The sequence below is a fragment of the Plasmodium chabaudi genome (assembly GCF_900002335.3).
Source record: "Plasmodium chabaudi chabaudi strain AS genome assembly, chromosome: 14".
Classification (NCBI taxonomy): Eukaryota; Apicomplexa; class Aconoidasida; order Haemosporida; family Plasmodiidae; genus Plasmodium; species Plasmodium chabaudi.
Window position 1 is genome coordinate 1,742,701 of NC_030114.2, and position 17,580 is coordinate 1,760,280.

Genomic DNA, 17,580 nt, shown 5'->3' on the forward strand with positions numbered 1-17,580 from the left:
TAAATTTCGTTATTCCAATCTTCAATAATAATTTATCAATGCAATATTTATTGCAATATCTTTCCTCATAACTTTTTTTAATTTGCCCTATTACTATTTTATTTTTTTCGTTGTCATGCTTTCTTTTTTCAATATTATTTCTGTATACCTTATTTTTTAATTAAAAAAATATTTGAATGAATTGTTGCATTTTATTACTATTTATTCTATATATATTTCCTTTACCCAATTTATAATACCATTTTTTGGTTAAAACATTAAAAAAACAATTATTCCAATCTTTTATTTGTTGTTTCACCATCGTTTCCTTTTTGTGTCATAGGGCAAATCAATGCCTTGATAGCAAAAGTCACATGCATATATAATATAGAGAGTTATGAATTATGACATATTTTATTCATTAATTTATTTTTATATTGTTTTTCCCCTCTAATCAAAAAAGGGAGAAACAAATGACACTGATATATATGTATAGTTACCAAAGTTTGGTGGTGTAATATATATAAATATAAGCAGATAATCTAAAAATTGGAAAAAAAAGTAAAATCTGTTAGTCTGTAAAATAATTTTTTTTTGATAATTACATATGAAATTGTCAAAAATTGTAACATATATTATATAACCCTTTTGATATGCAAATATTATTATTACATAGCGGCATTATATTATTCTACGTATTTATAGATGGTGGTATGCATATATTAATTTAATTTTTTTTTCTTTTTATTTTATCGTTTTAATTGTATTTCTCATTAATTAAGTTTATTTTAATTGAATTTAATTTAGTATAATTTTTTTATTATTAATTAATTTTATTTTATTATTTTAATATATTTTTTATAATTATAATAATTACATAGAAATGTAACTCACTATATATTTCCACTTGAGAATATTTTAAGTTAATCCCAAGTGTTGTACAACGATATATATATGTTGGGAATATCTCCAAAGTTTGTAAAAAAAAAAACATATAAATATATATATGTAAATATATAGAGAATAAATAAGCGAATAAAATGAATTCAATAATAATATATTTAAACAAAAATAAAATAAGAATTTGAAGAAAGTTATATTATAAGAAAAACAATAATTTTTCAAAAAAAAAAAAAATAAATAATTTTTTTGTTTTGATTTGAGTAAATTTGTATAAATACTAGTATACATGTATTTTTTCAACATGTTCATATAGTATTGAGGAATTTGAAATAAATATATTGCGTTTCTGGTAGTGGAATAAAGAGGACACATGTTGTATATATAACATAGTTTTATGCATATGTAGTTTAGGAAATGTTAATATCTTAAAGTTATATGCATCATATGTATATATACATTGGATAGTGATTTTGTTTCATTCCCTATTTGAAGTTTTTCCATTTGATAATTTTACAAACCTATTATATATTATTACGTTACTTTTTGATTAATGTATAAATGGATAGGGAATATAAACAAACATTTTATGAAACGAAGAATGACAGAAATTCGAATGAAAAATTCGAAAATTATGGATATCAAAAGAAAATAAGTAATGTTGTTAAAAATTCATTAATTAAAGGAGAAAAAACTGCTTATAAATTTCGAAATAGAGGATTAACACGTGACAAAAGAGCAACTGTTAATTCAGTACTAGATAATAGAACTTTGCTTATTTTAAAAAAATTAAAAAATACATTTTTTAATGAAATATATGGAGTAGTTAGTTCTGGAAAAGAAGCATTTGTATTTAATGCTCATAAGATTTTAACGGATGAAGAAATAAAAAATGTGAAAGAAATTTTATTTAGGTATGCAAAACAATGGAGTACAGATAAAAGAGAAATAAATGAAAACACCAGATTTGGAGTAAATAGCATAACGAATGAATTATCAGAATTTTCAAATTGTGTAGAAATAAATGATGTTAGCGATTGTAAAGAAAATATTGATAGTGATGAAAATGAAGAATCATTTGACGATCTTTCAGAAACTGAATCATTAAAAATAAATGATTTATTGAAGAATACTGAAAAAAGGGAAACAATAGATTTTGAAAACAATGAAACTGAAATAATTGATATAAAAAACGAAATTAATGTTTTTGATATAGTAGATCAACTAGATATATTAATATATAAAGATGAAAATTATATTTCTGATATATTGGAAAATAAAAAAATAGCTGTATCATTTGCTACAAAAATTTATAATACATCTATTTTAGTGTTTAAAAAAAGGTCTAAATATATAGAAGGAGAATTTCGATTTCGAAATGCATATACAAAAAATACAAACCCAAGAAAAATGGTAAAACAATGGTCAGAGAAAGAATTTAGAAACTTAAGAAGAATATTAATACATGGATTAAGATGTCCATATCCTTTAGTTTTAAAAAGCAATTTTATTGTTATGAGTATGTTAGGAAATTTAGATGCATCTTGTTTAAAAATGAAAGATTTAAATGTTTCTATATTAAAATGGAAAGAATTATATATTGAATGTATATGTATTTTAAGATTATTATATTCAATTTGTAAACTTGTTCATGCAGATTTTTCAGAATATAATTTATTATATTTTTATAATCATATATATATTATAGATGTTTCCCAATCAATGGAGCATGATCATCCTCATTCTTTAGAATTTTTAAAACGAGATTGTTTAAATATTACAAATTTTTTTAAAAAAAAAATTGGATATGTTAAACATACAAAAATTGCATGGATAAAACAATTAAATTCGATGTTAATGAATGCTGGAATAAATCATGCTCTGAAATTGAATGATAATAACGAAAAGTCAGTAGTGAATAATAATGTGATATCTTCAAGCAATATTACTAATACTAATGGAAGTTTGGAAATAAATTGTAGTAACGAAAATGAAGTTAATCATACTATGGAATGTGACAAAGAACCCATAGGTGAAAAATTTTCAAACGAAGACTTTTATAATAATGTGCAAGTTCTTCCTTTGAAAAAATTATTTGAATATATTGTATCTGCTAACTTACCTGATCCTATAGCATATTTTATGGAGAATGACAAAAAGGAAGTATATATAAATCCTTTAGAAATGTTATACCTTGAATTATTTGGAACAATAAAAAATTCAACTCCAATACCTAAATTAAATTATGAAAAAATAAAACAAAATATGATATATTTTGAAAAATTAAAAAGAGCTACATGCTACTATGTAACCAAAATGGAACCACAAAATCGATTGCGTATGAAAAAAAATCCAAATAAAGTTCAAGTAGAAGAACAAGTTTTTTTAAGTTCATGGACTCCAATGTATTTAAATGAAATCAAAGATATTAGGAGTATCGAAAAGGATTTAAAACTCTTAAAAAAAGGGAAATCAATAGTTATGAATTTAAAGCAAAATTATACTAACAATAATAATAATGATAATTACGCTGACCTAAATGATAAAAATAATCACGATGATCTGAATAATGATATTTGCAAAAATTATGTTCAAAGAAAAAATACAATTATGTCATATATGCAAGGGGAAGATCTCGAAATTTCTCAAGCACAAGTTGAGGAAAATGAATATCTAGATTATGAAGAAAATGAAATTGAAGAAAATTTCGAACATGTACAATTATCCGAGGAATTTTCAGATGAAGGTAAAGCAGTTATACATGGTAATGAAAATAATAGTTCTACCAATGATCAAGAAGAAGTGAAATTTAAAGGAATAATTCCGGAAGGTATTACAAGAAAAGAATGGAGTAAATTAGTGAAAGAACAAAATCGAGAAAAAAGAAAACATAAAATTCCAAAATACCAGAAAAAAAAAAAAAAAAAAAAAGCACATTTAAAAAAAAAATAATATAAAGAGAAATATTTGTCTACTCTGTATGTACATGCATAGTTGCATGTATATATTTATAATTTGCATTAATTTGAATATTTTTTCAGTTGTTTCCATTGTTTATATGATATTAAGAATATATACTTATATTTTTATATGAATATATATTGCGTTTTGATTATGTCTTAAATACCCTGATTAAATAATTTGATAATTTAGTCAAATCATAATTTTTCAATTTTTTCGCTATAAAAATGTAGCTAAAAACTAGCCATTTTACGTAATTAAATATATATTTTTTTTTATTGTTTTTAATCGTATTTTTGTAAGAAATACTAATAAAAGAAAAACATGTGAACAATATTTGTATTTCACATATTTAAGAATTATAAATATTCGTTAATTTTTTAACTTTTAATAATAACATATTTTATAAAAGATTTAATTTAAAAACAAAACTTATTAAATAAAAGCACATAAAAATGTGTTTTAATGTCATTCTACAATTTTAAATCTGATATAAATGAATTTTTCTTCGGTATAATAAATTTATAAGAAAAATTGGCGAAAGTTGTTTATATGTCTTTTGGATCTTTTTTAAGAAATGCTTACAATTTATAAAATTGTCATCATTTCATTCCTCTTCTTTTTTAGTTTCCTGCCAGCACATTAAGGAAAGGAGTTCATAGGCAAAGAACTATCGAACAGGCAAAAGTAATAAAACATGAATGAATCTAATTGATCATAAAAACAATAAAAAAAATATAAATTTACATTGGGAAGCATAAAATAGAAATGGAATTATTATGTTTTGTTATTTTTTTTACATGATTTAGGAAAACAGTGGAATAACCAAATTTTTTTTAAAAGATTTAATAAAGGAATCCCTTCTTGAAAATGATGACATTTCAGAGGGAAATAAAACACGGAATACTGAAAACAGATTTAATGAGCATGTAAAGAAATTTTTAAGACAATACTATTAAAAGATGTTACTTACATAAAACATGGGTGCTTATGTTGTGTGGATACATCCGTATATATATGGAAATATAATCTGTCTTCGTTGTTTTTTCCTCTAAAAACAGGATAAACATCAATCATTTAATGTATCATATACATGGGAAACGGATGCAATAAGTGGACTAAAGTAAATATGCAATACGATTTAATATATTGTTCATCAAATTTAAAGTTATTATAAATTATATATGTGTATTGTATATACCTTTTTTAGATTTATTAATGTTTTAAATAAGCAAGATAAAAAAAAACTTGGATTTCAATGTAAACTTAAAATTATACAAGAAATAAATGAATATATTACATATAAAAAACAAATATAATATTTATATGATATATAAAATTTTGAAGGCATTTATTGTAGAGATAAACAACTTTTTAAAAAGAAAAGCAGTGTCTTATACCATATGGTTACATTTAATCATGGCTTAAAATCAAGTGTTGTAGAAGATTTAAAGGTATTACTTTATTATGCATCTGATTTTTTTTATCATAAGCATATTGGACAAATATTATTCTATTCATACTTTTGTTATTTTTTATTCTTTTAATGGTCATGCGCATCGTTACATAATTTCAATGTGTAATTGAATTTATTTCATGCTTTAGCCATTTCATCATTTCTCTATATATGTATATTTTTTTATACACTCTTTTTTGAATCCAAGTTTAATGAGAGAAATTCGCATGAAAGGCTAAACTTTATTAACAATTTAAATGTGGGAAAAGGGATTGAAAGTGGGGAAGAAAAGAGAATAGAAAATGAAAGAAAGGAAGAAACAGAAATATCAAAAAATAGTTTCAATGATTACAAGGTTATTAAACTTGAAATAGAATTTGTTTCTACTTTGAATCTATTAACATATGAAGAGCTAATATCATTATATGTATATTTTTTTCCTGAAAAATTATTTTCAATTAATGAGCATGTAAATAAAGAAAGTATTATTGAAGATTTTTTATTGAGTATAAATTTGATTTCAAAAAAATATTCCAAGACAATTAAAGATGGTATATTATATATATGAACTATTATGCATGCATGGCAGCATTTGTGAAATTGTATTCCGCTTTTACAACAACATTAGTTCTACATGTGATGTTATATTTTCCTCAGTATATATGCACACATATTATTTTTTAATTTTTTTCTTTACAATTTTCACACTTTTAGCATATAGCCAATCAGCTATTACTAAAGATGCAAAGTATATCTCAGTAAATGAATATTTGAAGGAATTAAAATATTCTTTAGAAGTAGATAAGGATTTAAAATGTGAAGATGAGTTAGCCAGCGAGATAACTAATAATGATATGAGCATTGAAAATCAAAATCCTGAGCATGTAGTAAATGCAAATAAAGAAGACGTAGAAATAAATAATTCAAATGATTCGATAAATGAATTAGAAAAGAAGCACGAAGATAACACCCAAAATGAGACCAATGAACAAACAGAAAAAATAAAAAACAAATTAGAAACAGAAATATTAGATTCAAAGGATCGCATATTAATAAATATAAATGATTATAATATTTTTAAGCACAATGATAAATTATTCATCAACTTATCTGAACATAATAAAACAAATGACAACGAAAATGATGATAAAAACAAGTGTTTAATGATTAATAGTGAGGACAATAACAAACCTGATGAAAATCAGGATAAATTGCATAGAAACATTAAATTAAGTGAAACAATTTCATTTGTGAATACAAACAATTATGAGCAAAATATACGAATCGATGAAGCACAGAAAAACATGCTTAGTATTTTATTGAACCCTACAAAAAAGACTAGAAAATATACAAGAATAAATAATGTAAACAAAAATAGTGTAACTAATATTCGTAAAAAAGCACGAATAAATGAAAACAAGATAAATTTAACAAGTTTAAAATTAAAAGAACAAATAAATCAAGGGTATCTCGATAAGGAAACTTTACTTCTTGCTTTGTTGGAGGACAGAATGGGACATGGGAACAATCGAAATGTATGCGATAAAAATGAGGGTAAACAATTTGTGGGGGCAATAGGCGAACAGAAAGAAGATGAAAAAAATGTTGCCACAATAAATCCGTCACAAAATATAGTAAACTTAATAAAGGGAATTTCAAATGATGAAAATAAAGATGTATATTCTAAAAATCAAAATGATAATACAGAGTATAATAATAACAACAAGTGTATAGAAAATGCCATCAATGACTCGAATTGCCCCTTAATTGCATCGAATATGAAAGTCGTAGATAATGATAATGATAATAATAATAATATTAGTTGTGATAAAGAAGATGTGGAAAATGTTTCCATTGGCAAACCTGTTTGTACAGATAAAGGAAATTGTGATGTCATAGTGAGAAGTGATACCAATAAAAGTGAGCAAAAAATGGATAATATAGCTGAACTGGAAAAACAGCACACAATAGAAAATAATGAAATAAAAGAAATAAAAAACGCATGCACCAATATGGATAATACTAGTATATGTGGGGAAACACAAAGCACTATGATTCGTACTGAGAAAAATGTTGCAGTAGAAGATAAAAAAAATAAATGTAATAATAATGTTAATCATATTATTACTAGGGGGAGGAAATATAGAAATTCATTGTGTACTAATGATGTAAACCAAATTAAAAAGACATATAAAATTAATAATAAGCAAAAATTGAAACAAACCAAAATAAAACAATCATTTGATAAAAAAAAAAAAAAATCAAAGACTGATTATTGTGAAATAGTTGTAGATGATAATAAAGGTGTTGCACCAAATAAAAACAAAGCAAAACCGGAAGTAAAAGTGGACGAAAAAATTAAAAAGTTTGTGAAAAATAATAAACGTGTTTATAAATCTGGTAAAAAATATATAAATGTACCAATTGGAAACATGTATATTAAAAGAACAAAAAAAAGAAGACCCGAAAACCTATCTACTTTTTTAAAAAAAGAAGTTAAGGAGTTATGTGGTTTGTCCAATGATAACATAATTAAATACGAGAATGATAATTTTCTGTGCGCACGACCCCATAGATTATCTAGATATATAAAGAAATGATGTACTATTTTAAAATATATTTGATTGTGTATATAGTTATAAATACTAATACCCAGTTGAATTTTTACTTAATTTATCATTCTTTTTTTTTCTTTTATATTGTAAATATTTTTATAGCAATTTTGTGAAATTACATAAATAATTATACCTATGTAAGTACATTTATATATAGAATATATTAATGTGAAATTTAATATTATATATATATAAACTTTTTATTCATTTTCTTCATTTTATTTTGTTTTTTTATATAGAAAATTATTATTAACATATTTATATTTTGGGTGGGGTAATTTTACACTGAAATTTTTATATTGATTTTTATAAATATAAAAAATTGTCCCTGTCCCCCTTTTTTTTAGGGTGGAATTAATATTAAATAGCCATATTACCACCATTATTACGTTTCTCTTATATTTATTTATTGTATACTATACTATAGGATTATAAAGGAAAAAATATATAATATAGTACAACTAGCAATTTTTTAAAAAACGGAGATTATGGTAATTATACTCATAAGTTCTTAACAAATAATAAAGGTTTCTATGTAAATAATTATACACAGAATTTTTTTTGCTTAACGTTTTTTTTTCCTAATTTTTTTTTTTTTAATTTACATAAAACACACATATTATATTTATACAATAATATATGATTTGTATTTATTCCAAAAAATTGTAAGAAGAATTACCGTTAATTCTTTTATACTTTTTTATTCATTTTAAAATATTTACCAAAAATCAAAAAACCAAAAGATGGAAGAAAAATGAAAATAATAAATATCTATAATAAATGAGTGTTTATACAAATTTATCATTCTTTAAATTAACATTTTAATATTAAACTAAAGTACAAATTTAAAAACATAAAATAATATATAAGAAAACACATATTTTGTGATATTTATATACATATAATTTTTTTTTTTAAATAGAATAATATATATATAATAAGGATTTTTATACTATATAGAGAGAATAAACCAATAAGCTAAATTTTAATGTTTTTTGTTAAACCGTTATACAGATTTTTAAAATTGTAATTACTTTTTAAAGCATTTGACTTTAAGAATTAAACAAATTGACCAAAACCAATGAAAATATATTGTTTTAAAGTATAAAAGTATATATTTAAAAAGATATAGAAATTAAAAATATCATAATAAAAATAAAAATGTCTCCTTATGAGTACTTGTTTAAGTATATAATAATTGGTGATACAGGTAACTTCAAGAATGTAAATAATTAAATCCTTTGCCCATACAATAAATAATACAACCAACATTATTATTTTTAATTTTTTTTAAGGGGTCGGAAAAAGCTGTCTATTGCTACAATTTACAGATAAAAGATTTAGAGCTGATCATGATTTAACAATTGGTGTAGAATTTGGAGCACGATTAATAAATCTAGACAATAAACAAATTAAGCTTCAAATATGGGATACGTATGCAAATAAAACATAAAATTAATAAAATAAATATATATTTATATTTTTATAATTTTTGTTATATATATTTATTTTATTATATTTTTTATTAGTGCTGGTCAGGAATCCTTTAGATCTATAACGAGATCATATTATCGTGGAGCCGCAGGAGCTTTATTAGTTTATGACATAACTAGGTATGCATATGCATAATTTTTACATACCCCTAATAATAAAGTTATGTTTCATAGTAATAAAGATTATATTGGCGGTTTTTGCTTCAATATTACTAAAATATATATAACATACAATATTATATTTACATTATTATTCATTATTGTTTTCCCTTTTTCTTTTTGTATTTGGGATTTATAGAAGAGAAACATTTAACCATTTAAATAGATGGTTAGATGAAGTTCGCCAAAATTCAAACCCACACATGGCTATCATTTTAGTAGGAAATAAATGTGATTTAGAAAGAAGAGAAGTTTCAGCTGAAGAAGGTGCACAATTTGCAAGACAAAATGGTTTGATATTTTTAGAAACTTCAGCAAAAACAGCAAAAAATGTTGAAGAGGTACTAAACATTTTTATTTTTTATATATTCTATGTAAGATGAATTATTAGTTTTATTCCAATCATTCATTTCTTCCCTTTTTTTAGGCATTTTTATATACAGCAAGAAAAATATACGACAATATCTTAAATGATGTTTATGACTTAAGTAACGAGGTAATGCAATTTATATTAAATTTTATATATTTACTTTTATTTATACTATTCCTAGTAAACATTTTTGGAAATTGATTTTTTTATTGCAGTCTTACGGAATTAAATACGGACCAAGCAGTCAATATTCAAGGGTGAAATTAGGTAAAGCAATTGTAAATAAATACACAATTCCATTTTACACACATTTATATAATTATACTTATTTGTATACATTTATTTATTTTATTTTTCTTTCCCCTTTAGATATCCCAATGATGTCTGAATCGCGAGCATCTTTCAGTTGTTGTTAAGCTTTTGTAATAAGACTGGCACACTTTTTTATAGTTTGTTCATATAGATATTTCTTCTATATAATTAAATATTATGTATAAATGACAAGCATATATATGTAAATTATATGTTTTTTTTAATGGAATATCATTGCATGATTACCTTATTGTTCTTTTTTTTTTCGTTTTTAGTGTATGCATGCTAAATTTGTTCATTTATATTTAAAATTTATATTTTTTCTTTTTTTTACTTTGAAATTAAATTTTATATTTATTAAAATTAAAAAAATAAGGGGAAAAAAAGTAACCAAATATTTACTTTTTTTGCCTTTCATATTCTATGAGAATTTCAATTTAAAAAAATATGAATTAAATTAAGCAGAATAACATTTCATTTTTGTGTAGATTAAAAATAGTATACTAAAAAAAATATTAAAAAATATGAAGCATAATGTGTATATAGAAAGAAAGGGTATTAATTAAAAATGAAAAAAATATATAATAATGAAATGCATATAATGCAGTAAAAAGGTCTATTTATCTGCATCCTAATTTTAATTATTTGTATATAACATTTTTTTTATAATGAATTATATATATTAATAATCTTACACACACACACAAAAACATAATTATGTGGATTTTCGTCGATATTTTAAATCTTATATTAATTTTTTTAATAATTATAAATAGTATCAAAACTGTTTATACTATATTGACACCAACTATTTTTTTGGTATTTATCATTTAAATTGCTATGGTTAAAATCATTATCGATGAAATCACTTTCATTTATATCATCACTGTTATCACTTGTATAGCCATATGACGAAGAATAGTTTTCGTTTAAATAGTTTTCATAGTACATATTTTCTAATGTTGTGGTTTCTGTATTATAAACTTCATATATTTTGTTTTTTTTTACCCTTATTCCTCTTTTATATCTATCATTTAATCCGTGGTTTGCTTTCTCATAATTCCCTTCAAGTTTACTTTCTTGGTCCGTTTCTTCATTGTAGCTTTGTGACGAAGAATCAATTTCTATATTTAATGTTACATTTTTATCTTCATTTAAATGATTTTTTAAAAATTTATATTCTCCGGATTTTTTATACGTGCTTGCATTTATGTACCCATTGTACAAATAGCAATTTTTTATATTTTCATTTACTTCATCTTCGTCATATTCTAATGTTTCAAAATTTAACATACTATTTCCAAAATATGAGCTGCTATTTGTTGCCTTATCACTTTCAGAACTTTTTTCATATTCACTATATTCAGTTATGCTATAACTTGATTCCCATCTTACTGGTTTCTCTTTATTTAAAGATGTTTTCAGTTCATCTTGCGCATATGTTTCATTATATAGATTAATTACATAGTGTTCATCACTTGGTTCCAATGTACATATTCCCTTTGTGCTATAATGCACATCGCTTGTTATTAAATCACTTTTTTTCTTATAAGTGTATAATGTAATTGTGTTTTTTTCGATCTTTTTGTTCATAGTATATTTAAAAAAAAAATCACTAATAGGGTTTTTTAAATTTACACCTTTATGATGTTTATTACCAAACTTTGCAATTGCATGGTTGCAAATATATTTAACATATAAATTAATAAGGTGTATTTTCCTAGTGTTTATGATTTTACTGAAATAACCCCGAAATATAAGATGCATACATATTTTAGCTGTCTCTTTAGCTTCTCCAATGTTATAAATAAAATTTTGGATCCATTTTTTCCCCAATAATTTATATGTTTCACTCAAATTTTGTTCCCATAGCATCTTTTATAACTGCTATCAAAAAAAATTATGACGTTTCCCTTTGAATCATAATTATTCCACTTACAAAGAATTAATTACAAAAAATACAATAAAAATATAAACAAAATGATGAAATATAACAAAATTATTTTTAAAACTTAAAAAAATAATAAATGGAAAATTAGCATTTAATTAAATCATGAGCGTCATTTTTGTGTATTTTTCGCTTTAAATAAAATTTTCTTTAATTAATATCTTAAAAATTCATATATATCTATACGTATAAAAATAGACTTAAAACATGTTATTTACAATATAACTATGTTAATTTTGAGACAAATATGAAGCACAAAAAATTGCTTATTTTTTTTAAAAACTATTTTTTTTGTTGTACTCTACTTTTTACATTAGCATTTAAGAATAGCATATACATAAAAAAAATAATGTGTAGGATTATTTATAAAATTTTCCAAAAAAAAATTAAATCTATGTAATTTATAAATAAAAATAAAAAAAAAAAATTTTTTTTTTCGTTTTCTATAACAGCTAGCTTTTTTTATAATTTTTTTTATATTGTATAAGTTATATTATGTTTTTTTTTCGTGTGCAAAAAAAAAATGACCTTACATATTTTTTTAATTTTAAAAATTCTTAAGATCATTGAAAAGCCTATATCATAAATTGCATATTTTACTAAATTTTGAAAAATTATAATGTGTAAAATACTATTTTGTGGAAACTTTTTTAGAAATGAGCCGCAATAATAATATAAGTGCTTTAAAAATTTTAGCAGGCTTATTACTATTTACACAAAGGGTTATTAAAAATATAAAATTATTAAGAATGACTTTAATTTTAATACGTCTTAAATTTCGTAAACAATTCATGTAAAATTAGCAATTGTAAAATATGTGATAATCGTGAATATAATAATTTCCATTCTCTAATTTAAATGCACAATATAAATTAATATAGGAGCGAGTAATAATTGAAATTTTAGTATAATTAGTCTCAATGTGCTTTTACACATTTTTTATTGAATATTTTGTTTTGTGTAATTCTTAATCTTAGTGTAACTTTAAAAAGGTCAACGTGTGAATAATAAAAAAAAAATTTCTTAATTCATAATTTTTATAAAACCTTGGTAATGATTCATTTTATTATATATAGACGTTTTTTAGTACCGCATAGAACGGTGTATGATTCGTATATTCCTGTGTAAAAATTTAATGATTTTAAATTATTATAAATTTTCACCATGTGTGACCCGTTAATGCGTTTTATAGTTTTACTATTATAATATATTTTTTAATAAAATTTTTGGTATATATGTGTGCGCATTTTAATGCATTCAAACATTATATTATATATGTGAACAAATCCTAAGACTTTTATATAATCAACAAAATTGACAAATACGATTATACCATAATTTCTAGATGGCTCTTATCAACAACACAATTATGTTCTCCTTCTACAATCCCCATTTTTACCATATATTAAAATGTAAAATATAGTTAAAAAAACATTTTGCATTAACATCCATAAATGTACTCCCATAGTTTATATCATTTATGAGTTTCATTTTTTCAAATTAGCTTCGAAGAGTGAACTGTTATCGTCATTACTGAAATATAGTTACAACTCGCCATTTACTATTAGCAAATGTCTTTTTGGTTTGTTTTTTTCGTTCTCTTTCTCTATCTATAATTAAGTGCAATGCGATATAGTGGAAATCATAACATATTTTTAATAATAAAAACATATCTAATATATGATAAATCACTTAAAAATTCAAACTCTGTTTAAATAAATAATGAAAAGTTTTAATTAAAATTAGATACATGTGTTGAAACATATAAGATCGTGTTGTCTATATATAATGTTTTTTATTTAAAAATGTAATGCAACTTCGAATACTAATATTTGCCAAATAAAATTAGCGGGATAAATATGATATATGCTGACCATATATAAAAATTACATATAATTTTAGGTGGAAAAATTATGCAATATAAATTCACTTCTATATTCAGGTCCCCTATTTGAACAATATGTCGTGTTTCAATATATTTTTGGTGATAAATCATGTCATTTCATGTTAAATGTTTGTTTTCCTAAGATTGTTCCTAAGTATTATTTTAAAGACACGCAACAAATGTTGTATAAATCATCTGTGAATGAACGCTCAATGCATTGTATTATTTTAACTATGATTTAGTTACAAAATTTCAGTATAATAGAATGGTTTAAAATATTATGTGATTAAGATTAGTATGTAAAGTTGCATTTATTAAGGGTTATGATATTTTTCTCTTTGATGTTTAAAAAATAAAACAAATAATAATCATATATTAGTAATTTTTAATTATGTACCTGTTTTATTATGCAATCCTTCAACAAGTATCGAGCGATAAAGATATTTATAACATATTTTAATTTTTAGTCTTAAGAAGCATGCTCTTAGAATGATCAACTATATCATATAATTTCTCATCATGCATAAATTGTTTACATACTTTTAACAATTATATAAAAAGTATAGCTAATTTTATTGCGATCCTTAATAATGCTTTACTACGAATTAACAAATCGATATCAAAAAGTTAAGAACATAAAACCTGTCTATTAGAAAAGAAGCAGAGTACTCATTAGTATAGAAAAAATAAAATATTAGTTTTCAATTATTTAAAGAATATTACATATATATATAATAAGAAATGTAAGATTAAACATTTGATATACGAAAATTAAATGGTTAAAAAACAAAAAATTAATTAACGTAATAAAGATAAAAGGTTGCCTTTATCATCATAAAAGGAAAAATATATAATGAAAAGGTAACAAAAATCGCTTTTTCATTAAATGTTACCAAATATTATATTATATCCATCATGAAACATAAAAATTATACAATATAATTAAAGGAGAATTATAAGTGTTAATTAATGCTCATTGGGAAGGTGTACTCAGTTAAAAGAGAGCATGCTTTAAATTCATTTTTTAATTTTTATAGCATGAAAAAAATAAGTCCTTTTGTGTATTACAAATAAAAAGAAAAAGACAATAAGCATATTAATATTTGTAAATAAAAAATTATCACCTGCAAGGGGAATTTACTCATTCATAAACAATTTAAAAAAAATAAGACTTTTTAGCGGCGTTTACACCATGTGTATTGGGCCGTTAATAAAGTATTATCATATAATTGTTGGCAATTGTGTATTATAAAGGTTTAATTTCAAATGGCTATTTGGTAGATAGTAAGCAAACGTACATTTATTTAATTTTCTAGTGGAATTATTACATTAAAAAAATGATTGTATACTTAAGCTATACTTGAAGTTTTCATTATATTCAAATGGTAGCTAAAAATTAAAGTTATTGAAATATGCTTTAATATTATTATGAAATATATATAAATGTTATAAACATGAAGCATTGTTGTAGAGTGCTACTTTTTACTTTCTAATATAAAAATGTATAATTTAAACTATACTGAGATAGATAACATGTGTATTAAACATCATTTTCATAATACTTGATACATTTTTTAAGCAAATGTTTCAAGTGATAACATAGTTATATGGGGCAATTCTTCGATGCAGTAAGGGATAATTATATAAATTATATGCAAATAACTTATATACCATATTTTCTATTATCAACAGTAGGATCATTAAATGAAGTTAGACACACGTCTGTATTTTTAAAAATAAAAGGATTAATATAAGAATATATATATTTTGTTTTATTAAAAAAGAGTATAACGAATCCTTTCTTTTAAAATAGTTTTTCGAAATAATACACATATTTACAAATAAAATTTACTATATAAATATGCTTACAATAAAACTGTTATTTATTTTTGTATAAAATGTATAATTTGTTTAATATATTATAAAAGAAAAAATAGACAGTTTTATTTTATATTATAAAAATAATATATAATACTTTAAATATTAATTATTTAAAACTTATTAAATATAAACAAATTTTTAAAATTATATTAAATCGATAAATAATAATGCACTTATTTAATTTATATAACATAATTTAAAAATATATATAATAATAAAAATAATAAATGTAATAATTTATAAAATAATATATTATAATTAAAATAACAGTTAAATAAATAATTAAAAACTATTAAATAATTAATATAATATATTAAATATTAATAAATTTAATTAAATTATAATATAATATTAAATAATTATTAAAAATATTAATTAATTATATTATAAATATAATAAATAATATTATTAAATAAATTAATATAATATAAATATTAATTAATTATAAAATAATTAATAAATTAAAATAACTATTAAATAAATTAATTAATATAATAAAAAAATATATTAATAATATAATAATGAAAAATAATAAATATATAATTATAAATTAATTAAATTTAAAAATAAATAATATATAAATAATATAATTAAATATTTATTATACTAATTAATATAATATTATAATATATAAATGTGTTTAATTAAAAATATAATATTAAAATAATTAAATTAATATAAATAAAATAATTAAATATTAATATAATATAATTAAAATAATTATTAATTAAGTTTAATTTAATTATTAATATAATAATATTATTATTAAATAAATTAATTATGATGTTAATTTTAAATTTAATATATTTTTTACACTAATTAATTAATTATTTATATAATATATAATAAATAATTTAATTAAAATAAATAATTAAATATATAATATAATTTAATTAATATTTAATAATAATATTAATATTTATTTAATATAATTAATATTTTTTTAATATAATTTAGTTAAATAAAATTAATATTTTATAATTTAATTATATTTAATTCTTAAAATATATAATATATATAAATTATTATTAAATATATATAATATTTAATAATTTTAATTAATTTAATATTTTATTATTTTTAATTATTATACATATTTAATTAAATTAATTAATATTATATTATTTCTTTTTATTATAATAATATTATTATTTTAATAAATTAATTTATTTATTATTTTATAATATTATTAATTTATAATTACACATTTATATTTTAATAATTATTTAAAATCTTTGTTTTAATATACAATTATTTTATAATTATTATTTCATTATTATATTTTTGTTTTTTTATTAATCCCTTTCTTTTTATATTGTTTTTAAAACTTAATTAAAGTAATTTTTATAATAAATAAATGAAAGAAGTGAAATATAAAATATATCTATTAAATATTTAATTCCACATAAAAAAAATGTGAAAATATGTTAAGTACTTATTTTTAATTTCACGATTATTAAAACCCCAAATATATTTTGTATTTATCTTTAAGACAGCTATGCAATGTAATGGTATTAAAAATTGTATGATATCAATGATTTGTTTTAAATTTATTAAACCTAATTTTAGTGTTAAAACAGTCAAAAAAAGTATAATTTATGTATAAAGGATAGACAAAATT

General features: G+C 21.0%; 4 protein-coding genes across 4 annotated transcripts, besides 1 other annotated feature; 3 read left to right on the forward strand and 1 right to left on the reverse strand.

Annotated features, from left to right (window-relative positions):
• Positions 1-1,440: 1,440 nt before the first annotated feature.
• Positions 1,441-3,831, forward strand: PCHAS_1447800 (serine/threonine protein kinase RIO1, putative; the record flags this gene model as incomplete). The annotated part of the gene is made up of 1 exon (XM_016799765.1): positions 1,441-3,831. One exon carries the CDS (start codon positions 1,441-1,443, stop codon positions 3,829-3,831), a length of 2,391 nt encoding a protein of 796 aa, XP_016655012.1.
• Positions 3,832-4,336: 505 nt separating this feature from the next.
• PCHAS_1447900 (conserved Plasmodium protein, unknown function) lies at positions 4,337-7,896 on the forward strand (the record flags this gene model as incomplete). Its single annotated transcript, XM_016799766.1, has 8 exons — positions 4,337-4,351; positions 4,468-4,527; positions 4,650-4,769; positions 4,902-4,963; positions 5,051-5,100; positions 5,188-5,294; positions 5,505-5,847; positions 6,011-7,896. 8 exons carry the CDS (start codon positions 4,337-4,339, stop codon positions 7,894-7,896), a joined length of 2,643 nt encoding a protein of 880 aa, XP_016655013.1.
• A 1,176-nt stretch (positions 7,897-9,072) lies between these two features.
• Positions 9,073-10,349, forward strand: PCHAS_1448000 (ras-related protein Rab-2, putative; the record flags this gene model as incomplete). The annotated part of the gene is made up of 7 exons (XM_734969.1): positions 9,073-9,121; positions 9,207-9,345; positions 9,441-9,524; positions 9,703-9,904; positions 9,991-10,059; positions 10,149-10,200; positions 10,303-10,349. The coding sequence occupies 7 exons, from the start codon at positions 9,073-9,075 to the stop codon at positions 10,347-10,349; spliced, it is 642 nt and encodes a 213-aa protein (XP_740062.1).
• A 655-nt stretch (positions 10,350-11,004) lies between these two features.
• PCHAS_1448100 (conserved Plasmodium protein, unknown function) lies at positions 11,005-12,120 on the reverse strand (the record flags this gene model as incomplete). Its single annotated transcript, XM_016799767.1, has 1 exon — positions 11,005-12,120. One exon carries the CDS (start codon positions 12,118-12,120, stop codon positions 11,005-11,007), a length of 1,116 nt encoding a protein of 371 aa, XP_016655014.1.
• A 4,037-nt stretch (positions 12,121-16,157) lies between these two features.
• Positions 16,158-17,144: a sequence feature.
• Positions 17,145-17,580: the final 436 nt, after the last annotated feature.